This window comes from Mauremys reevesii, linkage group 1, assembly GCF_016161935.1.
Source record: "Mauremys reevesii isolate NIE-2019 linkage group 1, ASM1616193v1, whole genome shotgun sequence".
NCBI lineage: Eukaryota > Metazoa > Chordata > Testudines > Geoemydidae > Mauremys > Mauremys reevesii.
In genome coordinates, this window is record NC_052623.1 from 114,296,000 (window position 1) to 114,320,648 (window position 24,649).

Consider the following 24,649-nt stretch of genomic DNA (forward strand, 5'->3'; position numbering starts at 1 on the left):
AGTGATGCTGCCTCCATGGCTGATTCTGCCGGGCAACTAATGATGCTGCCTCCATGGCTGACTTTGCCCGGCAACTAATGATATCTCTGTCCCTTTCCCCCCGGCCAATGGGAGCTATGGGGGCAGCGCCTACAGCGAACATTGTCTGCAGCATGTCTGCCTGCGTCTCTCCTCCCATCTTGCCTCCGAGGGCTGCAGATGGCCTGCGACATGGGAGTTTGAGACCCCTGTTCTACAGCATCTTAGTTAGTTTACAAAATAGAAATGATATACCCAATAACTGATCAGCTGGCTTTAACAAAAACTTATTTTTAATCCATGATAAAAACTTCCTGAAAATGGCTTATAATTATTTCCATATTTAGATTGCCATAGTTTGATTAAAAAAATATAAAGTATAACACTGTATTCTATATCTTCAGTCAATGAAGAAGTCTCTAGATATATGGTTACTACTCACATTGTTACAGATGCCATTAGATGTTTCGTCTGCATCAAGCTACATTTTTATCAGCGTCTTTTTCTGACAAACAGGTGATATTGATTACAGTAGTGTACTACTTGGTATGCTGGTAATGCAGGATGTACAGCTTGGTTTATTTATAGCTGTTATGCCAACGCTTATTCAAGCAGGAGCCAGCACATACTCCAGGTAAAGAGGTTTTAAAAATGTATTTATTTATTTGTCTCTGAAGAGGGCCTAATTGTTTTGTGGCTTGTCAAATTTGCCCACCCATAAGCTTATGGATCTGTGTATGACTGTGACAAAACTATATTTAGAATTTTTAATGTCAGTTTCTCAAAACATGATCATCCAGTGTCATGTGCACCCTTATATTATTGATATGTATAATATTGAATCAGAACACCTCACCCCAATACTTAACTTTTTTCCATCATTTGTTTTTTGTGATTTGTGTCAAAATTAAAGGCCTTCTATACCATTATATCCCATAATCATCCTATTGAAATATAAGTCTGAGTAAATTTATTGAGCCCTGTGCCCTGAAGGTCAGCCAATACAGGCTGTGTTGGACCATGTCGGGAGGAGATTCTAGACTTTAGCAGGAATTACTAGGTGCTCTGCATTTTTGATAATTAGGACACGTATTGAGTTGCCTAAATATGAATTGAGGAAGTTAACTAGCAACCCATTTTTGAAAACCTTTGCCATTAGATTTTTCACTTGGGGGAAACTGGTTTAAAGGCAAGAGAACAGGTAAAATAACATGTTTTTTCTTTTTTTCTTTTCTAGCATTGTCATGGAAATACTGAGAATACTGATACTGATTGGCCAAATTCTCTTTTCTCTGGCTGCTGTTTTTCTTATATGTCTTGTTATAAAGACTTATCTCATAGGACCATATTATCGCAAGTTGCATGCGGAGAGTAAAGGGAATAAAGAAATCCTCATTTTAGGAATATCTGCTTTCATCTTTCTTATGTTAACGGTAATCTTTTAAAATAATAAAACATTTTTACATATCTTTGATGTACAGATTAATATGACATCAGTACCAAAAACACTGACACATTTAACCTTTATTACATATTTTCCACAGTTCTGTAATTGGTATTTTAAAACCAAAACTCAAATGCATGGAGGATCAAAGCATCTAGCACATTTTAAGTTATACTGCAATATAAGTGATAAGTGGTAATTGATTAGGAGTTATGGATCAATAATTTTAATTTTATGTAACCTAAATAAAATCAGGTTGAACTTCAGCAGATAATTTTAAAATAAAACTGTTTGTGTAAATTATCATATTAGTGTGTGGTGCAAGTAAAGGTCTGTTAGTCCTCATTGTGTGTCCCAATTTTCTGAAGGTTTAAAATCCTATTTTCCAGTAGAGAAAACTGCTTTTGTTTGTTTGGGTTCTTTGGGGTGTTTTTAATAAATTTGAAAAATAATTTGAGGAGACATTTTGAGGTACTGAAATAAAGTAAACTTTTTTCCTGTTACATTTGTTTTTAACATTATTGGCTTACCAAATTTAGTCTTTACTACAAATTATTTGTTTCTTTTTGTGGGGGGGACTTTTTTTAACCAGATTTTTTTCTTTAAAGGCTATAATGGATCCTTGAAGCCACTATAGTTTTTTAGGACACATACACAAATTAAATTGTAATAAGTTCTTGATAGATCTTAGAGGTATATTTCTCTTGTCCCAGTGTCCCCTCCATTAATTTAATGCTTCATATTCCAGTCATCCAGTAGAGCAGACTGTTTGAGAACAGAAAGTGGGTATCACTCATAATATTTTACGAACTGTGGGTTTGAAATAGCACTGATATGGATTTGCAGAATCTGTTCATGCTCTTTGAATTTCTGCTGGTGTTACCATGCTTTAGATCATTCTTTCAGTTCTCCAAGTTTATGCTTTAGGACTAATAGTACAAGACAGAAGCAGAGTATGAAACTGATGATAAAAGTAAGAGGAGCTTGTGGACATGTTTGTATTGTGAGCTTTTTAAAACAAAATGTTGGCACTAAGACATTTTATAGGGAACAGAAGCAGGACCAAGATGGAGTAATGAAAACAATTAAGTTCAGCAAAATGTGTATAGATGCTTTCAGATACACCCTGAGAAAATCTTGCTATTAAGACTTTGTCTACACTTGCGGCGCTGTGTAGGATACATGTAGCTACATGCTACAGTGAAAGGGAAGGCAGGTTGTGTTCACATTTGTAAGTGTGGTGTGTATCTACATGTGGCAGTGAAGGGCTCAGGCAACTCTCTACTGCCAGTGTCTTCCCTGCAGTGTGGAAAGGCTCCAGCAGGAAGGAAGCAGTGGGACATTGCCAAATACAGCAGTGTAGACATGGGAGGCGCTGCTTGGCCATGTAGAGAGCCATGTAGGGTACTCTATTTGCTGACCCATGTCTCACCATCTACACTGCTAGTTGGGTATGCATTGTCTGTACTGTACACACCACCCTAAGTAGAGACATACGTTGAGAAAGGACTTGAGTATTCATGCCACTTTTTACTAAGGGACTACATCTTTTAATCTTTATAATTTAGGTCATGTAAGAGGTTAACAGGCGAACCATTTCATAATTCATAGACTTCTACAGCAATGGCATTTTTCTAAATTACACAGAAGTGCTTGAGATTCCAATCCTTTTCTAAACAAGCGCAGCAGATTGTTAAGTCATATAAGTAAGAGAAGAAACAGCTTATTCTTCTTCGAGTGATTGCTCATATGCATTCCAGTTAGGTGTGTGCGTGCCACGTGCACGTTCATCGGAAGATTTTTACCCTAGCAACACTCGGTGGGTCGGCTGGGCGCCCCCGGAGTGGCGCCGCTATGGCGCAATATATACCCCTGCCGACCCATCCGCCCCTCAGTTCCTTCTTACCGCCCGTGTCGGTCATTGGAGCAGTGGAGCGTGGCTTAGCTGACCTCCACTTCCCTAGCTACTTGTAGTTTCTCTCGTTAAGTATTTAGTTCAGATGTTTATAGTTGTAGTTAACTTTATTTGTTTGTAGTATAGTATAGTGTATTTATTTCACAGGGGTTCGGGGTTTATCCCCATCCCCTCACCCGGTGCCGGGTCCGATGCCCGGTCCACAGGGTTTTATAATGCTCGGCCGGCCACAAGCCGATGCCGACAAGAGATCCTCTCCTAAGTGCCTCGAGGGATCTCACCTCACAGATAAGTGCCGCATTTGTGAGGCCTTTAATCCGAGAACAAAGGAGAGCGGGATTTGGTCTCAAACAGCTCCTGAGAGAGGCAGCTCTTGCTCCTCCGCTCTCGGCGCCGAGCGCTGGTTAGTCTTCAAGGAGCGCTCCCTCAGCACTGGATCGCCGGTACCACCAAGGCCTCCCGGCACCGGCCGTCGCCGGCACCGACGTTCACTCGGCATGGATCCCTCTCCTGGAGGATGAAGAGGCACAGGACTCCTGCTGCGTCCGAGCTGCCTGCTCCGCAGCCCGAGCGCTTTGCTAAGTCGGATCGCCCGGCACGGATATCTGCCGTGGCACTGACAATATCCGCACCGTTAACTCCGGCCACGCAAGAGCCATCGAGTCCGGTGCCGGAAAGCTCCCCGGTACGAGCCGTGGTTGAGCTCACTATTAAGCTGCGTCAGAGCCGCCTGCTCCGCAGCCCGAGCGCTTTGCTAAGTCGGATCACCCGGAATGGATATCTGCCGTGGCACCGACAATATCGGCACCATCGCCTCCGGCCACGCAAGAGCCGTCGAGTCCGGTGCTGGAACAGTCCCTGGTACAAGCCGTGGTTGAGCTCGCTATTAAGCTGCGTCAGAGCCGCCTGCTCCACAGCCCAAGCGCTATACTAAGTTGGACCTCCCGGCACCGATACCTGCCGTGGCACCGACAATACCGGCACCATTGACCCCGGCCACGCAAGAGCCGTCGAGTCCGGTGCCGGAAAGCTCCCCGGTGCGAGCCGTGGTCGAGCTCACTATTCCCTCCACGCCGGAGACAGTTTCCACGGCTAGGGAGCTGATTGCACTGACAGCGTCTGCGCTGCCTCAACCCCCGGCACCGCCGGGGCGGCTTATATAGTCGATCAGCAAGCCTGCCTTGATCAGACCACCCTCCGTCGGCACCGCAGAGCGGCACCGTTCACGATCGCGGTTCCGCAGACGCTCTCGGTCCCGTCACCGATCGAGGTCCCGACGCCGCTCACCGTCTCGGCACTGTTCTCCATTTCAGTACCAGTAGTACTCGCGGCACCGGTCAGCGTCCCGTTCGCCGGCCCGGTACACTCAGCACCTATCCAGCACCCGGCACGGCTCCAGGCACCGGGACTCCCGTAGCCACTCCCGACATCGAGCCTCGCGATCTCAGTCGACCGCCCGGCACCGCTCCGGTGGCAGGTCCCGTTCTCAGTACCGGTATGCCTCCCGGTACCGATCCCCGGTGCCGCGTCGAGCGACGTCAGAGAGGGAGACTCTCTACCAAGGGCTTTTCAGCTCCTCCAGGGCCATCCAGCCACGCATCAGTGTTGTCCCGTGTGGACACTTCATATGCGCAGTACTCTGTTTTCCGATGTGCCCTCCAGAGTCTTCCAGGAGACCTATCAGTGGTCGTTCTGGTCACCTTGGGCGTACTACCACGCCAGAGGCATACCGGTGATCCCATCGAGCTCTGGATGCCAGAGGTGACAATTAGCCGTCCCCCTCCGACTGGTACAGAGCAAGCCCTGGTTCAACCGGGCTCCCAGATACCACCGGATCAGGAGGTCGTCCAGGAGCACGAGCCCCACAGGACCCGCTTGTCCCTGGCCTTTCTTCTTCCTCCTCCCCGGATGAGGCGGGGGCAGGAACATACTCCTCGGGCCCTCCTCTAATCAAAATGCAAGTACATGGTATCCTCCAGGGAGTAGGAGTACCTATATGTACATCTCCCCCCGCCCTGCTCCCTTGTTGCCCAGTCCCTCATTGGGACGGAATGCCATGGCCAGCAGGCACCAACCCCTAAATCCAAGGAGGCTAGGCGAATGGTCTTACTGGGCCGTACTGTACTCGGCGGGGGCCCTGCAACTTCGTGTAGCAAACTAGCAAGCCCTGCTTAGCCGCTACTATGGGTGGCGGTGGGCAAATTTACAGAGTTGGTTCTTCAGAACTCCCGTCAAGAGTTCGATGCCCTCCTGGAGCAAAGGAAGAAGCTGGCGAGAGCTTCCCTCCAGGCCTCGTTGGATGCAGCTGACTCCGCTGCCACGACTCTGGCCTCGGGTGTTGCCACGAGGCGCATTTCATGGCTCCAGTTATCGAGCCTTCCCTCGCAGCTGCTGCACACCATACAGGACTTGCCCTTCAATGGCAAAGGCCTGTTCTCTGGGAAAAAACTGGGCCTAGGCTGCAAAGCCTAAAGGGCAGCAGCGTCACTTTGCGCTCTCTCTCGGCATGCACACGCCGGTGCTTCAGCGCCGACCTTTCTGTCCCCAGCCTCACCGCTCTTACCCTGCGCCCAGACAAGGTCAGGACTTTGCCAGCGGGCGTGGCTTACGCGGTCATAGGCGTCAATCAGGACCCCAAAGGAGCCAAAATTAGGGTCCTTCTAACCACCAATGGGGCAAAAGCCTACCCATCCTCGTTCCTCTTAGGGACCCCTCTCACGAGCGATTCCTCTTGCAAGAGGTGCGGACGCTCCTCTTCATCGGAGCTATAGAGGAGGTACCTAAGAACGAAAGGGGCAAAGGGTTCTACTCCCACTAATTCCTAATCCCCTAGGCGAAGGGAGGTCTCAGACCTATCCTAGACCTGCAGGAACTCAACAAGTTCACGATACAGCTAAGTTCCGCATGGTACCCATGGGGACAGTCATCCCATCCTTGGATCCCGGAGACTGGTATGCCGCCCTCGATATGAAGGGCGCGTATTTTCACGTCGCCATTTCTCCTCCACACAGACGGTACCCCCGGTTTGGGGCCTACCGTTGTCATTTCCAGTATACGGCCCTCCCGGTTGGCCTCTATAAAGCCCAAGTGTATTCAAAGTGCATGGCGGTACTCGCCACCTCTCTTCGCCACCGTCGGATACACGTTCTCCGTATCTAGACGATTGGCTCATTCGAGGGACTACCGGGTCCAAGTTACCAGTCATGTGGTCATCGACACGAACCTATTCCTGTGTCTAGGCCTGATGATCAGTAGAAAAATCCACTCTGATTCCCACACAGGGAATAGATTTCATTGGGGCCATCCTGGATTCCAGTCTCACCAGAGCCTGCTTACCTCAGCCTCGGTTTCAGGCGATGGTAACAATTGTACAAGGTCTACGGACCTTCCCGACAACTTTGGCTCGCACTTGCCTAGGTTTCCTGAGTCACATGGCTGTCTGCACGTTTGTAACCAAACATGCCAGGCTCCGCCTCCGTCCACTTCAATCGTGGCTCACCTTGGTGTACCACCCAGGCAGAGATAGCATACTCATGGTCGTCTCGTTCCCCCCGAGCATCCTAGGCTCCCTCGACCGGGAGTTGACGCCCTCCCTGGTGTATCCAGGGATGCTGTTCCATTCACCCCTTGGGGTCCCTCATGACAGACACCCCATCTCTCGGCTCGGTGCTCACCTGGGTCAGTTCGCTCTCACGGCCTCCGGTCGGCTCAAGAGCTGGCCTTACACATCAATGTCCGAGAGCTGAGAGCAGTCTGCCTTGTATACCAGGCGTTTCAGCTGGCGGATCGCCTCAGCAGATCCTTCCTGTCTCACAAGTGGTCGTTTCCTCCGGACGTTATCCATTCCGTTTTCCGGAAGTGGGACTTTCCCCGCACAGCCCTTTTTGCTCTCGCGAGAACGAAAAGAGAGAGAAGTTCTCCTCATTCCAAGGCCTCTCCCCAGGCTCGATCTTGGAGTTTTTTCTGATGCCGTCGATGAGCCATCTGCTGTACGCTTTTCTACTGTTCCCGCTGGTTCACAGGGTCCTGCTAAAACTCCGCAGGGACAGAGCGCACCTGATCATGATCGCTCCAGCGTAACCCAGGCAGCACTGGTATACCACGTTGCTACACCTGTCGGTAGCCAACCCTATTCCCCTGCCTCTTTGCCCAGACCCCATGACGCGGGATCACGGCAAGCTTCACCACCCGGACTTGTAATCCCTGCACTTCACAGCATGGCTGCTGCGTGGCTAAACCGATCCGAGTTACGTTGTTCTACCTCGGTTCTACAGGATTCTCCTGGGTGGTAGGAAATCTTCCACTCTGTTAACGTATCTGGCCAAGTGGAAGCGTTTTTCCTGCTGCTACGAAACACGCAATGTTTCTCCCTCCAAGGTCCTGATCCATTCCATCTTGGACTACCTCTGGTCTCTCAAACAGCAGCACCGGGCGCGATCATCATGAAGGGTACACTTGGCAGCCATCTCTACCTTCCACCCAGCGGAGAGTGGCCGCTCCGTATTCTTACACCTTGTGGTTTCCAGGTTCCTCAAGGGCTTGGAGCGTTTATACCCCCCCCCCAGTTGGCCCCACCAAAACCTGGGTCTTCAACCTGGTTCTAACCAGTTTTATGACTGCCCTATTCGAGCCACTGACAACATGCTCGTTGATATACCTGTCCGGGAAGACAGTTTCCCTTGTAGCCTTTCCGTCGGCCAGACGAGTCTCCGACAGGGGGCACAGACAGTAGCTCTCCACCAGGTGCTAAGGATTACAAAGGAAGGATGACCTGGACTGGATGAGTTATTACCAGATAGATCCCAGATGCATTACTTAATAAAGTTGTGGTCTGGTTAAATCCCATTACTTGTATTTTTTCTTTCAGCAGAGCACTTATGTATACATGCTTAAATTCAGCCCTATCCAGCAAAGCACTTAAGCATGTTCTTAAATCCCATTAACAATGGAATTTAAGCACATACTCAAATCCTTTTTAAATCAAGTCTGTAATCTTGTCCCAGATTATAAATTCAGAGTATTTATCCTTGTTTAACAATTGGCAGGAAATTTGCTGGTTTAAATTAATTTAATTAGGTGAAATCCAATCTCTGTTGAAATCAATGAGAGTCAGTGGGACTAGATGTTATTCCTGGAGCATGATACAAGAAGTCTTAAAGTGCGGGATGGAAAATTTACAGTTATGTTTCTAGAGGGTGTCTCTAGTTTAGTTTATTAATAATCTAGATTACCACAGTAAATGCATTACTGTAGAATAATATATTGAAATAAATCTTATAAATTCCTTTCATTGTTGAAATTGTATTGAGATGCAGTAAGTAATACATTAAATCCCAAAGCAGTATTTTTGTAGTCTATAACTGTAAACTATAATCATAATTGATTACAGCCAGAGAATAGGAATAAACCTTCCTTTCTTCTTTAACAGATCACAGAGCTATTGGATGTTTCAATGGAATTGGGATGCTTCTTAGCGGGAGCACTGATCTCTTCTCAGGGTCACATGGTTACTGAAGAGATTATGTCCTGTATTGAACCAATACGTGACTTTCTTGCCATCATTTTCTTTGCATCTATAGGTAACTTTTTTAGAAAGTTCATTAAAAGTGTCAGACTGCAAGTCTACCTTCAAGTGTGAGTGGAGGGGCGGGAGGGTTTACAAGATTTTTATTTTGTAAAAATATTAAGAAAAGTATTCACTAACTACATTAATTTACTAATGTTTTATTTTTAAATACAGCATTGAAATATTTTATGGATGTGTAAATGAAATCTGTAATGTTAACTCTGGCCTCTTACTGGCATTTAAAAATGCAAATTCTTGAGTGTTAAATCTCTCAATTGAATTGGACCTGTTTTACACACAGAGCTAAAATGCTTGCAGTTAAAACTGTTAAAAAAAAAACAAAAAAAAACACACCGCACTACTCTTCTGTGTTTATTCCCTGCCTTGGATATTTCTTATTATACTAAAAATAATTTATGATGATCAGTCAGATTGTTGAATAGGCAATTCTTAAAATGAATCAATTTTTTGAGGGAGGGTGAATTTGGCAGGCTAAGGTACAACTTTTGGGTATGTACAAGTGACTGAGTTGGAATATTCATAGCTAAAGATTCTCAGCTGAACTGTTAAACCACCAAGGGACATTTCAAGACACAAACAGCCTCAAGCCATTCCACATCCCCCTTGGTATGGCCAAACTTGGGGGCATCCCCCCCATTCCTTTGTTGCCCACCTCAATGGCCATATTGGGAACCTTGGGCTCCCTATCATCAGCAGGTCTCCAAGGCATCTAGCTTCCGGATTCAGTGCCAGAGTCTGCGCTCTTCTGTTCCTTCCATCCCTCCCTCTCAGTCCCCACCACAGGAGGAGGAGTTTGAAGAATAAGAAAAAAGAGCTAATGAGTCTACCCCTTAAACAAATATTTATTTGTCCTCCTCTGATGAGGCATTTATCTCACCCCCACAGATGATTTCAGACAATTTCAGGACCTGATGAACAGTCACTGACACTCTCCACATTCCCTTGGAAGAAGTCCAAGAGTTCCAGCATAGACTATTGGATTTTCTTCATACTCCCTCTTCTACTCAAGTAGCCTTGCCCATAATTGAGGCTTTTCTAAAGCCCACAAAAACAATTTGGCAAATCCCCGACACAGTGCCACCAACTTGTAAGAGGGCAGATACAAAAATACTACATTCCTGCTAGAGGTTGGCATTTTTCTTCACACATCCAGCCCCCAACTCTTTGGCTATGGATGCTGTGAATGAATGCAACAGACAATTAAAAATGACCCTCCCTACCCCATGATAAAGATCTAAAGCATTTGGACCACTTTGATTGTAAGAGATACTCATCTGCCACTGTGTAGTTCAGAATTGCTAATTATCAGGTGCTCCTTGCTAAATATAACCACATTAAGTATAGCAAGTTTAACTCCTTTATTGAACATCCCCCTCAGAGAATAGTTTAAGGCCATCTTCACTGAAGACCAGCTCCTAGCAATAACTTCTTTACAAGTTTCCCTCAAAGTAGCTGATATAGCAGCTCACTCCATCTCCACAGCTGTTGTCTTGTGGTGACCCTCATGGCTGCAGTTGTCCGGAATCTCAAGGGAGTAATATAGTGGAAGGCTTTCCTTTTGGTGGGCTCAGCAAGTCCATAGATGAGTCCTTACACTCTCTGAAGAATCAAGAGCTACCCTTTGTTCACTGGAGTTCTGTACACCTGCAGGCAAGAGAAGCTTCAATAGGTCACAAAGGGCTCAAAGATCTCACACATCCCAATTTTCTACTTACCATGGACCCTCAGAACTTCCTAGAAAGAAACTTAGACTGCAGAAAAGAAAAGCCTTGGCTACTTTGACAGCAACAACTCAGCCATCCTTGTCAGCCAAGCATACATTTTGATAACTTTGGGGGGTTACGAACATTCCCACTTCTTGCATATGACATTGCATCATCCTACCATGACCTACCCACCTTTTGGTGATCATCTCTCTCATTTTCTCACCTCATGGGAGTAGATTACTTCCAATAGATAAGTTTTGGAGGTTATAACATGAGGCAACTCCATCCATTTCAAGTCCATATCCTCGTCCCATCCCCTTCCTTGTCCCTTTCAGGAACCTATCTCATAAACCTCTGTGGAGACCAGAGGTTTTCTCCCGTCTGCATATAGGAACTGAGGAGCTAGATCCTACCCAGTACAAAAGGAAAGTGTTCTATTCCAAATACTTTCTGGTTCCCAAAAAGAAGGGCAGATGGAGACTGGTCTAGATCTCAGGATGCTAAATGCCTCCATCAAGGAGCAGAAGGTCAGGATGGTGATACTTGCAGCTATTGTACCATTTCTAAATCCGGGGGACTGGTTCACAACCCTCGATATACAAGACACATACTTTCATATTGCAATACATCGTTCTCATAAGGTGTTTCTATGTTGTGTCAAAGTCAAGAGCATTTTAAATGTCAAGTGCGCCCCTTCAGGCTTCCTACTGCCCTCAGGATATTTACAAAGGTTACGATGGTAGTTGCCACCAAATTTCATTAATGGGGAGTAGTTGTCTTCCCCTAGTTTGATTTGGCTACTTGAAGGATGTTCTTACACCAAAGTTCAAGTCGCCATCAAGAAAGCTGTGACTCTGTTCAACATGCTAGGGCTTCATTTTAATACTGAGAAGTCCTCTCTCTCACCAGTTCAGCTACTAGAATTCGTAGGGGCCATTCTGGATGCTACAAATCCAGGCCTTAGCTACCAAAGGTCAATTTACTATATTAACAAATTTGGTTTATGCAAGTACAGATGAGTCCTCAGATAACTGCCAGGACTTCTCTGCAGCTCCTCAGCCACATGGCAGCATGTACCTTCCCTACATCACATGCCAGGTTACAACTCTGCTGCTCCTAGGCCTGTCCAACAGACAAAGATTGAACAAGTTGTTCTCCGTTCCTCGTCACATACCCTTGACTGGTGGAAGAATCCCAGCCAAGTCCCCTTCACCCATCCACCCCCCACCATCACTATTGTTTCTGATGCATCCCTTGTAGGATGGGGAGCTCATCTTCCTGAGCACACTATTCAGGGCAGGTGAACCTCCCAGGAATCTTTTAACCTTCTGGCACTCAGGGCCATCAGAGGTGCCTGTCAACAATTCCTTTGTATGATCAAAGGACAATCTGTCAGAATGACAGACAATGGGACCAGTATATATTACATAAATTCTCTGGGGAAGCGAGATCCCCTTCCCTTCATGCAGAAGCAATAAAGCTATGGAACTGCTGTGTAGACCATCACATCCTTACTTCAACTGTTTGTGTACCTGGCCTCCAGAATACCACCACCACCAAGAAACCATTTTGCTCAAGAGGCGGTCTAGGTTTTCATTCTTTGGGGGATGCTTTTCACATCTCCTGGTCAAAGAACTTGTTCTATGCTGTCTTCCAACACCTCTCATCCTCAGAGTCCTACACAAGATTAAACAGGACAAAGCCAAAGTTACTGTGATTGTGCTGACTTGGCTGAGGCAGGCATAGTTTCCTTACCTAATTTGTGTCTCATCTCACCCTGCTATCAATCTTCTGTCAATGCCTGATCTTCTCAATCAGGACTTGGGAAACATTCCTCATCCCAATCTGAGCATTCTATGAATCAAAGCTTGGTGGCTGGTTACTTCTTGGGAATAGAATTCTCCTATTCTGTAAAGGTTCAACAGGTACTGTTGAATGCCAGAAAAGAATCAACTAGAAAAACTTATCTGCAGAAATGAAGAGATTTTTACCATTGGGGGTGTGCAACAACAACTGTCTCCTGCCAACTCTCCCCTCTTGGAGATTATAGAGAAGCTTTTCATTTTGAAGAACACAGGCCTTTCTCTGAGTTCTGTTAATATTCACCTAACAGCCATCAGTGGGTTTCATTCTCCTGTGGAAATGTGTTTGGTGTTAACTCATCCTGCAACTTCAAAGTTCCTCAGAGGGTTATCTAATATGTTTCCTCAGGTCGGGAAGCCCACCATAGCGTGGGATTTGAATTTGATCCTGTATCAGAGGGGTAGCCGTGTTAGTCTGGTTCTGTAGAAGCAGCAAAGAATCCTGTGGCACCTTATAGACTAACTTGCTTTTATAGTTATCCATGAAAACAACTTTCCTGGTGGCTATCCCCTTGCTCACATAGTTGGTGAGCAAAAGGATTGATGGCTGATCCTTCCTACAGAGTTTTCTTTAAAGGCAAAGTATTTCTCTGACCACATCCCTGGTTCTTATCACTGGTGACCTTGTGTTTTCATATTAATGTACCAGTTTTTCATCCTAAACCTCATTGGTTCAGGGAGGAAGCCACTCTTCACCTTTTATTAGCCTTTTATTTGGACTCAATCCTTTCGTGCCTCTCCTAGTTTATTTATCTCTTTCACAGACAGAGTTAAAGGGATACCTATGTTCATCCAAAGATATTCCAAAAGGGTTTGTAGTTGAATTCTCTCCTGCTGCAAGGATGCTAATGTCCTGTGCCCTCTTAGCCCATCCTCCAGCTCTCAGTCCACTTCTGTACCCTTACTAAAAAAAAAATTACCTATTTGTAAAAATTTGCAGAGCTGCTACATGGGCTTCCATCCACACTTTCTCAAAGTAGTGTGACTTAGTGCATGTATCTCAAGCGGATGCCGCCATTGGAATTGCTGCCTTTCAGACAGTCTTAGACCCTGCTCCAAAACACTCACCTCCTTTTGAGGAATACTGCTCATAGGGCACCTGAAGTGGAGTACATGTAAGGACATAACTCAAAAAAGGAAAGGTTACTTATTTTGTACAGTACCTGGAGTTCTTCAAGATTTATGTTCACATGGATGCTCCACTACTTGCACTCCTTCCCTCCTGCTTCAGAATCGTTTTTTACATGGGATTGAGAAGGAACCAAGTGCAGTTTGTCCATCACAGCTGTATATACCCTTGTACTCCTGAGGGAATTCTGTGCCAAAAAATTAAAAATTCTGTTCACAGTATTTTCAGATTCCGCAAAATTCTGCGTATTTTATTTGTCAAAATAACACAATATAATCACACCAGTTTCAATTATTTTTGGTCATTTTATGTCAAAATACCTGTCAGACAATACAGACAACAAAAAAGATTCAGGAACTGTTTTTTGACAAATAGATTCCTTACTAGGTATATTAATACAGAACTCTGAGTAATAATTAATTTAAACTACAATACAGAACCATATTTCCTGCACCCCTCAGAAGCAGTGCAAAGGCTTGGGGGAGTCAGGGGTAATGGAGGAGCTGAGGGAGGGGGAGGTAAATTACTGAGAAGGAGCCTGGGTTTGAACTTGGAGAGTTGCTGGGTATGTGCGGGGAAAAATATGGAACAGGTTTTTTTGTGGAGTGGGGAAGGATTATTAGGGATCTTCCCATATGCAGACCTTGTCTGACCCCTAGCCTCTCCCATTCAATCAGGCACATCTCTCCCTGTCCCCATGTGTTTCTGCATACCCATGTGTCCCTCCACCCCCACTCAGACATCCACTCCCCCATCCATATGTGTCCATGTACCACCTTCCCCCTGTCACCATATGACTCTGTGCCCCCACCTAGCCACCTCCTGTCCCTGTGTCCCTGCATCTCCATCCCTATGTGTCTTTGTGCCCCCATTCAGCCACCCCCCATCCCTATGTGGCTCTGCATCCCTTCCCCCATCACCATGTGGCCCTGTGCCTCCACTCCCATTCAGCCCCTGCCCCATTCTGTCCTCCTCCACTAGCTCTTATAAGCCCCATCTCCTGACCTGATCTTACAGGCGCTGTGAAGAAGCTGTGAAGAAGGCAGGTTCTTTGTCTTCCCTAGCTGTCCCGGAGCTGCTGCTATGTCCTATTGCCACAGTGCCCTCTGGTGGGCAAAATATGGAATTGCAGCAACGTTTCAGCGGAAGCTTTTTTCTGCACACAAAAAATAGAAATATGTGCATCTCATTAATTATGCAGTAGCGCAGAATTCCCCCGGCCAGGAGTAACCCTTGGTACAAAGCATGAGGATAGCTAGTGTGTGTGCATGGACCAAACAAGCACTGCTATCACGTACCAAAAAATCTCTGATCAAAAGGGCCTGGGACACATGCACACCTAAAGTGGAACACTCATAGGGACAAACATTTGAAGAAGTCCAGTTACTTTACAAGAAATCTTTCCTAATCTTGTAGCTTTCCCCCCAGAACAACCAACTAAACAAAAGCAAAAGAAATCACAATTATCTTGTAACATAACTATGTTGTTCCAGTGATTTTCACAGATGTATTTAAGAGAAACTATTAAAAAGAAAACCAGTCAGGATTTCATCATCCTATGTTTGTTTAGAAATGTACATGTAAATGTTCTTGTGTTATATTCACTATTACTGGAAAATGATACAGTAAAGCAATAATATTTATAACCCATTCTCGGTTTCTCTTACAGGGCTTCATGTTTTCCCCACCTTTGTAATATACGAACTCACAGTCTTGCTATTTCTTACATTATCAGTGGTAATAATGAAGGTATCTTTTTTTCTTTATCCTTTGATAACATAGGTATTTTAAGTGCTGCATGCCATGTAATACGCATAGTATTTAAACATACATGCTTAAATATAGAATTGTCATTTTGGCAAAGATTTCTTCTGAATACTGTATCAGAGAGGTAGCCGTGTTAGTCTGGTTCTGTAAAAGCAGCAAAGAATCCTGTGGCACCTTATAGACTAACAGACGTTTTGCAGCATGAGCTTTCGTGGGTGAATGCCCACTTCGTCAGATGCAAGAGTGGAAAGGTGAATGAACCGGTGATGGTGTGGCTGATCTGGTCAGGTCCTGTGATGGTGTTGCTGGCATACAGTCCCCAGCTAAAGCCCCTCCAACGCATCATCAGGAATCTACAACCCATCCTGGACAATGATCCCACACTTTCACAGGCCTTAGGTGGCAGGCCAGTCCTCGCCCACAGACAACCTGCCAACCTGAAGCATATTCTCACCAGTAACTGCACACCACACCATAGTAACTCTAGCTCAGGAACCAATCCATGCAACAAATCTCGATGCCAACTCTGCCCACATATCTACACCAGCAACACCATCACAGGACCTACCCAGATCAGCCACACCATCACCGGTTCATTCACCTGCACATCCACTAATGTAATATACGCCATCATATGCCAGCAATGCCCTTCTGCTATGTACATCGGCCAAACTGGACAGTCTCTAAGGAAAAGGATAAATGGACACAAATCAGATATTAGGAATGGCAATATACAAAAACCTGTAGGAGAACACTTCAACCTCCCTGGCCACACAATAGCAGATCTTAAGGTGGCCATCCTCCAGCAAAAAAACTTTAGGACCAGACTTCTAAGAGAAACTGCTGAGCTTCAGTTCATTTGCAAATTTGACACCATCAGTTTAGGATTAAACAAAGACTGTGAATGGCTTGCCAACTACAGAACCAGTTTCTCCTCCCTTGGTTTTCACACCTCAACTGCTAGAACAGGGCCTCATCCTCCCTGATTGATCTAACCTCGTTATCTCTAGCTTGCTTCTTGCTTGCTTATATTTACCTGCCCCTGGAAATTTCCACTCTTGCATCTGACGAAGTGGGCATTCACCCACGAAAGCTCATGCTGCAAAACGTCTGTTAGCCTATAAGGTGCCACAGGATTCTGAATACTGTGTGTCTGTGAGATATAGTAAATGTTTTTATATAATAATAATAATAATAATAATATCGAGTACTTTTCATCAGTAGATCTCAAAGAACTTCACAGTATTTGATGTATTTATCCTTGCAACACCCCTGTGAACTAGGGAAATGTATAAAGTGTTATTACTGAAGAATGTATTTAATATCAATTTTTGCTATATGTTCTGTAATTTTTACTTAGAGTTATATTTTGATGTGAGACTCCAGTATTTAATGGGACTTTTTAACATTAAAGGGGGCAGTTAAATTTAGACTTTGTGGGATGTATGCAAGCATTGTCAGATGTTTTCACTGTACCAAATTCTGTACTACTTTTAGACTGTATAAAGGACAGCTGCCAGTGAACAGTGTGATTTAAGTGTTTAAATGCATAGTAACTGTTGACCAACACAATGGTCTTCTGAAACAATACATGGTAATAGAGTACCTGGTATAACTGTTATTGTATTAAAACAGCATGCTCTCTGTAATCATCTACCATACTTCTAAAAACAAACTGTTTTCTAAAGTTTGTTTTGGCAGTGCTTGTCCTTTCTCTGATCCTTCCAAAGAGCAGCCAGTATATCAAATGGATTGTCTCAGCAGGGCTGGCACAAGTCAGTGAGTTTTCTTTTGTTCTGGGAAGTAGAGCACGCAGAGCAGGGATCATTTCTCGAGAGGTGAGCTATTTATAGATATCCACTTCATTTTTAGTAACTGAGTAGTTGATTGGGTTTTGATACTATATTGTATCTGAAACATACAGTCTAAATTGGTAATCTTTTGGTATCATCTTGCACATGCTGACTAAATGAGATAGGCCTGCATAAATCAGAAGATATTTGATGCATGCAAGTCTTTCATAAATATAATTTATCTAAATAATTTCTTTATCATTCATATAATTTCATATTGGGGTTCCATATTTTTAAAATGCGGCTTTCCCTTTTGGGCAACTTGTTTTAATTTAGCACAGTCTTTAATTCTATAAAGAATGAACAGCTATAAAGTTTTGTACTTGATGGAGAATTTCTGAGGACACCCAAATTATTAAAGCTAAGATTGAAGACCCTTTAAAATATCGTAGATACGTATGTAACTGGTCATTATTGAAAAGGATTAATGAAATAACATTGGCCTACAGCTACAGTGTGTGTGACAGGAGACGTACTAGTTTCCCAAACACATCTGTCAGCATACCTTAATCTTGATTTACAAAACCCGTTGGCTTAAATCCTTTTAAGCAAAAATGGCCAGCTTTTCCACAAGTTATGAAAACATGTACTACAGTGAGACCATCAGATGTATTTTCATTTTCAAGCTATTAGAACCTTGTTCTCTTGTTTTATGAGCGGTAATGAACTGTGGCTGCAAACATAATAAGTTTGTCAATAGAAATTGAGCCCACAATCTCAGCACAAATAACAATATAAATAAATCTATTACTTGAGCTAAAGAACTTTATTCTGTGATAGCAGTAGGCTATATTGTTGTTGGGGCCAGTTACATATAAGGGAAACAAAAACATAGTGTATTATATATGCATTCTGACTAATGGCCCTATGCTCCCCTCCATAACATGAAGTTATAAAAACTGCACTTTTGTAAAATAGTTGCAGCCTGTGCAAACAGAGATCACAATGAAAGTTTGGGGCCTGCTTGTGCGTGCATGGAGTTCTTGTTGTTTATTTTTGTGAGCTCTGAGACCAAGAATTATGGCACCTTTCCTATCTTTGTTCCCCCAGATAATTTTACATAGAATCATAGAAGTCTAGGATTGGAAGGGACCTCAATAGGTCATCTAGTCCAGACCCCTGCACTCAAGGCAGGAGTAAGTAATAACTAGGCTGTTCCTAACAGGTGTTTGTCTAACCTGTTCTTAAAAACTTCCAGTGACAGAGATTCCATAACCTCCTTAGGCAATTTATTCCAATGCTTAGCCACCTTGACAGTTTGGAAGTTTTTCCTAATGTCCAGCCTAAACTCCCTTGCTGCAATTTAAGCCCATTGCTTCTTGTCCTAATATCCGAGATTAAGGAGAACAGTTTTTCACCTCATCCTTGTAACAACCTTTTATGTACTTGAAAACTTATCATGTCCTCCCTCAGTCTTCTCTTCTCCAGACTAAACAAACCCAGTTTTTTAAATCTTTCCTCATAAGTCATTAGTTCTAGACTTTTAATCATTTTTGTTGCTATTCTCTGGAATTTCTCCAGTTTGTTCACATCTTTCCTGAAATATGGCACCCAGAACTGGACACACTGCTCCACTTGAGGCCTTAGCAGCATGGAATGGAGTGGAAGAATTACTTCTTGTGTCTTGCTTACAACACTCTTACTGATACATCCCAGAATGCTTGCTTTTTTTGCAACATTGTTACACTGCTGACTCATATTTAGCTTGTGATCCACTTTAATCCCAGATCCCTTTCTACAGTACTCCTTCCTAAGCAGTCATTTCCCATTTTGTATGTGTGCAATTGAGCGTTCCTTCCTAAGGGTATGTCTACACTACCTGCCAGATCGGCGGATAGCGATCGGTTTATTGGGGATCGATATATCGCGTCTCATCTAGATGTGATATATCGATCCCCGAACACGCTCCCGTGAACTCCGGAACTCCACCAGAGCGAGCGGCGGTAGCGGAGTCGATGGGGAGCCGCGGCTGTCGATCCCACGCCGTGAGGACGGGAGATACGTTGAAATAAGATACTTAGACTTCATCTACGCTATTCAAGTAGCTGAAGTTGCGTATCTTACATCGACCCCACCCCAAGTGTAGACCAGGCCTAAGTGTAGTACTTTGCATTTGTCCTTATTGAATTTCGTCTTGTTTACTTCAGACCATTTCTCCAGTCTGTCCAGATCATTTTGAATTTTAATCCTAGTCTCCAAAGCACTTGCCGCCCTTTCCATCTTGGTATCATCCGCAAACTTTATACATGTACTCTCTATGCCATTATCTAAATAATTTATAAAGAAATTGAACAGAACAGAACCTAGGTCTGATCCCTGCCAGACCCCATTTGTTACGCCCTTCCAGCTTGACTGTGAACCACTAATATCTACTCTCTGAGAATAGTTTGTTTATGAGACGGTCATGCAAGATCAAAAGCTTTACTTAAGTCAAGGTATAGCACTTAAATTTCCAAAAATAAACTATCCATTTTTAAAGACGTAAACAGCTTTTTTCTGATTTTTGATTTAAAAGTAACTATTTTAAACTTTTCAGGATGTACAGTCATATAGTTATGCTTTTAGAATGAATGTAAGCACTCAGTGTATGGATTATGGCTTGATTTTTATCTGTAAAATGGCTAGCACACTTTGGTGTTAATTAACACCAAATATAGAATTTTTGAGTGTAGTTGGTACTTGGCCTTTGGTCTTGTCCCTTATTGAATCCCATGGACTGCATTTTTTAAATTGTCCTGTAAATATACCAATAATTATTTGCATTTCACTACTTAATATGTGTATACATTTGCATGTGCAATTGCAGGCACAGAGTTAGAGGCCAATCTGAGGCCTCTATGAAAAGTGGTCCAGAAATTCCCTAATTGGCATACCTCATTAACCTTCCCACCCCTTCCTTAGTTTATTGCACAACTATGAATATGAACTATAGAAAAGTAATTCCATTCTGATCTCCAATTTTCAGGTATATCTACTTATTTTGAGTGTAACTACTCTAAGCCTTTTGCTTGCCCCAGCACTGTGGAGAGCTGCAACTATGAAATGTGTTCCAAGACCAGAAAGACGATCAAGTACTTGACAAGACTTGTATTGAAATAATAAATTTGCTTTGGAAAGAATCTCCTCATTGCTCATTGTGTTTCTATGCAGCTAGAAAACAGTAGGTTTTGATATTCCTCTAAACATGCACTTGGTTCTGATACTGATTTTAAGAAACAAAACACTACATTAAAAAAAGGTTGGTATTTTAATGATTGCACAGCTTTTACAAAACGTTGTAACATATTAAAATCTGCCAGAATAACCTTTTATTTGGATCCAATCAGTTACACAGAGTAGAAATTATTTTTTTAAATATTGCATCATGCAATCGCCTTGAGTATTTTGCCTGTATGTGCCTTTTTATTGCATTGATTTTCATCCTCTACTGTTCATTCATCACAAAATTTTGTTTAGAAAAAGAGAGGAATTAAAAAAAAGAAAATATAAGTTATTTTATGGTGCCCATGGTACTGTCTTAAAATAACTCTTGAGAAAGTTAATTGTACATTCAAGAGTTAAAATGCTGGTCTGACATCAGTCTCTCTCACACACACACACACACACACACACACACACACACACACACACACACACACACACCCCTCTACCCCAATATAACGTGACCCGATATAACACAAATCAGATATAACGTGGTAAAGCAGCGCTCCTGGGGGGCGGGGCTGTGCACTCCGGCGGATCAAAGCAAGTTCGATATACCACGGTTTCACCTATAATGCGGTAAGATTTTTTTGGCTCCTGAGGACAGCGTTATATCAGGGTAGAGGCGCGCGTGCGTGTGTGTGTGTGTGTATATATAATATACATACATACACACATACATACATACAGTAGTGTGTAAACTCTAGCCCTTTAAGGCAGAGATGAGGTTTAACAACTCTAGCTTTCAGCTATTTTAAGCATTAAAATATATATCCCCAAGTGATACAGCCAGTATCTTGATTTTCGTTATACCTCTTAAAGTAGATGTTATGTATTTGCTTAGGATTGTAACTTCAATTCATTTTAATTTGTTCTCATATTTATTGACTACGTTTGTGACTAAAAGTTAACTGTGATCAGATGGTGTCTTGACTTTTAAATTGTTTTTAAGACTGACACCAATTATCAACATCTCCTGTTATTGATTTATTGTTATACTGATCGTTTACACTTTTTTAATTAATTGAGACCAAAATAAAATAGTAGGAAAAGAGAGCCTAAATATTTCAGAACATAGATATGAAAACATTTCAGTGACTCTCTGAAAGTTCTTTAGGATGAAAGTAGATAACTTATTCTACATTAAAAATGATTTTGTGTAAATTATGTTGCACAAAAGAAGGGACAATTTGGATATGTTTTGAGAACATGAATAACTCAAAACTTTAAATTTATACTGAATACAATGCAAACTTCTTAGTGATATATGAATATAAAAATGTTTTTAATTTGTGCTGATATATGTATGTGCTTCTGTTTAACAAATTCTTATAATTTAGTCTGTGTAGTAGAGTAAACCTTGTGAAAGCCCGCTCTTTAAATGTCATAGAATGAGCTGACTAACAGAATGTAGTTTACTTTGACAAACTATGGAGATTTAGCTTGAGTGATTTCTTCTGTTTAAAAAAAACAACAAATGTTTTTATTAAAATAGAAAGATGTAATTTGTCAACATTTTACATCTACTATTACACTGCCATATGAAATACCATTTTTGTGAGTCAAAAATAGAAAATGCACATTAAATATGTATTGTAGAATTTCTTAACTTGCTAATGAAATCTAAAAAAATCTACCACCTGAAGCACTGTTCAATTAATAAACATACCATCTTTAACAGAAAAACTTTGAAGACTCTTTATTTTAATTTTTTTCATTAATTTCAGCTATAGTTTTCAGTTGCAGATCAGCATTTGACATTTAAATTATAAAAGTACAGTAACTACTCACTTAATGTTGTAGTTATGTTCCTGAAAAATGCAACTTTAAGTGAAACGATGTTAAACAAATCCAGCTTTCCCATAAGATTTAATATAAATGCAGGGGGTTAGGTTCCAAGGAAATGTTTTTGGGCAGACAAAAGGCATTATATACTGTACAGTACTGTACAGATGGTTGGGAAGTGCCCCTGGCTTACCCCACACAGGCAAGCCCACTGCAGGCAAGGATGCTAGGAAGTACTTTCTCAGCAGCAGCTGCAGCTTCCCCAGAGAAGAACAGGTGCCGACTTTGCTGGGGGATGCTCCAGGCCCACCTCTTCCTGTCCCTGCTCCACTCCAGGCTCACCTCTTCCCATCCCCACTTCACCTCCTCTCCAGAGCAGCCACATCCCCGCTCCTTCCCCCTCCCTCCCAAAGTTCTAAGCACCGCCAAACAGCTATTTAGTGACACTTAAGACTTTCTGGGAGGGAGTGGGGAGGAGCAGAGCCACGGCACTTCCCCGCTCCTCCCCTCCCAGCGCTTTGTGCTTAGGACTTTCTGGGAGGGAGGGGGAAGAGCGGAGATGCAGTGCTTCCCCGCTCCTCCCCCTCCCTCAGAAAGTCCTAAGTGCCGCCAAACAGCTGTTTGGCAGTGGGGGAAGCGCTGGGAGGGAGGGGGAGGAGGCGGAGAAGAGAAACTTGTGCAATGCTCCCTTGTAAAGTCGCTGCTCTTCCACAGAATCTTACAAGCAGTGAACAGAGCAGGCAGCCAAATGACGTTATAAGGGAGCATTGCACAACTTTAAACGAGCATGTTCCCTAATTGAGCAGCGACATAACTTTGAAACAACAGTAAGTGGAAGGACGTTAAGTGTGGAGTTACTGTAATTGAAATAGACTGGCAGCTTACCATTCTTTGAGTGCTTGTCTATATGTATTCCACTTCTGGTGTGCATACGCTTGAAATTGGAGTTCTGGCTAGTAGTGTCCATTGGGCCTCGCCTGCACTATCCCACCAAGCTGAGGGCATAAAAGGTGGAACAAGGCCAATGACCATCAGTTCCTTAACACCTGTGGCTGCGAGATGGAACAGAGAGAGCAGTGCCTATCTGTTGTACTTGTGCTTCTTCAGGAGAAATTGTATAGTTATCTTTAGTTTGGGTTAATTAGTGTGGGAATATTTATGTAAGCTTTAGTTGTGTGACTTTTTTTTTTTAAACTTTTCTTCTCCTGGTACTGGGTCTTCAGCCTCATGGCTGTTCAAAAATCCTTCATTTTAAAATATGGTTTATGTGAGGTGGCTGTTCCTTTCAATGATGGACACTCAATGTTTATTTTGTCTTGGTGAGCAGCATCTCACCAAGAAATGTATTTTGTTTTTAAAACAGACTTTATACTTGCATAAAGGTTTTTCTTTTAAATAAGTCTATGAGGCTTTCCTGAGACCAAGATAGGCAGGATTCATCTGAATCCTAGCAGTTCTCTACAAAAAATGCCCTGGCAGCTACTGCCACTGCCTCAGGTTCTAGGGCTCCTGCTTCTTTACTGAAGCATTCCTCTGCTCCTCTCATTCCTTCGTGAGAGGTCTCAGCCAAAATTCCTTCTAAATTATTTTTGTACTGAGTGGGCTACTAATTCCACTGAGTACTACTTTGTTTTGGAAGGGGTGAAGGGTAGAGGTCATGGGTGAGAAGTATGCAGGGGCGCTTGCCCCCAGGGTGGCTTTTCCCCATTATCACACACAAGTCCCTGTCCCCACCATTTGCAGGAGTCCAGAGGGAAGCAATTCACTCTGCAACAGCACTTTCTGGAACCAGGTGGAGGGAGGGGGAAGAGGGAGCGCAAGAGGTGTTCTTGGGTAACATGGGTGGGTTTACTTAAGAGGGGATAAGCTAAATGGGAAGAAAAGGAGGGGTAAAGGGAACAGGAGAGGAGAGGGTAAGAGGGACAGGTATGGAATGAAGCTAAGTTGAAGAGAGTGTTGGTGGTGGGGAGGATGGAGCAAACAGCCAATTAGCACAGGGCAGAGAAAATCCGGTCAAAACTGGAACGCTCTCAATGTCTGAAGTCTCTGCTTTCGCTGCTTCTGCTCTTCCAGTTGAAGTTTCTGGCTGGCTTCTCCCTGCAGTTGTCTCCCAAGCCCACCTTGGGTGGGGAGGGAAGGGAAGCACCACCTTCATCCTAGTGTCCCCAGAGTGGCCATCCTGTGGAATTGGATATCCTATCAAATAACAATTTCAGTCCTTCATCTTACCAGGGTTACAAAATAAGTTGGGAGACTGCTAAACCACTAATGGTTAATGAAGCACCCCCTCACCCTGATAGTGTTCAACCAATGGGGATTCCCAGACATAGAGTTCAGTTTGCAGCTGAAAAGAACATGACGTGCAAAAAATTCTGTTCCATA

At 43.5% G+C, this 24,649-nt stretch overlaps 1 protein-coding gene and 1 long non-coding RNA gene across 2 annotated transcripts in view; one reads left to right on the plus strand and one right to left on the minus strand.

The window, feature by feature from the left end:
• The window catches only part of TMCO3 (transmembrane and coiled-coil domains 3), a 57,523-nt gene extending 37,119 nt beyond the window's left edge, over window positions 1-20,404 (plus strand). The window contains exons 8-13 of the mRNA XM_039533131.1: window positions 535-652; window positions 1,256-1,451; window positions 8,806-8,956; window positions 15,331-15,410; window positions 17,117-17,266; window positions 20,247-20,404. Coding sequence (XP_039389065.1) covers window positions 535-652; window positions 1,256-1,451; window positions 8,806-8,956; window positions 15,331-15,410; window positions 17,117-17,266; window positions 20,247-20,360 — 809 coding nt within the window. The 3' untranslated portion in view covers window positions 20,361-20,404. The remainder of the gene's footprint in view (window positions 1-534; window positions 653-1,255; window positions 1,452-8,805; window positions 8,957-15,330; window positions 15,411-17,116; window positions 17,267-20,246) is intronic.
• LOC120402813 lies at window positions 10,308-23,617 on the minus strand. The gene is made up of 4 exons (XR_005597305.1): window positions 23,153-23,617; window positions 14,667-14,817; window positions 13,696-13,848; window positions 10,308-10,608 (listed from the first exon to the last, which is right to left on the minus strand). It is a non-coding gene; the product is annotated as an uncharacterized LOC120402813 (long non-coding RNA).
• Window positions 23,618-24,649: the final 1,032 nt, after the last annotated feature.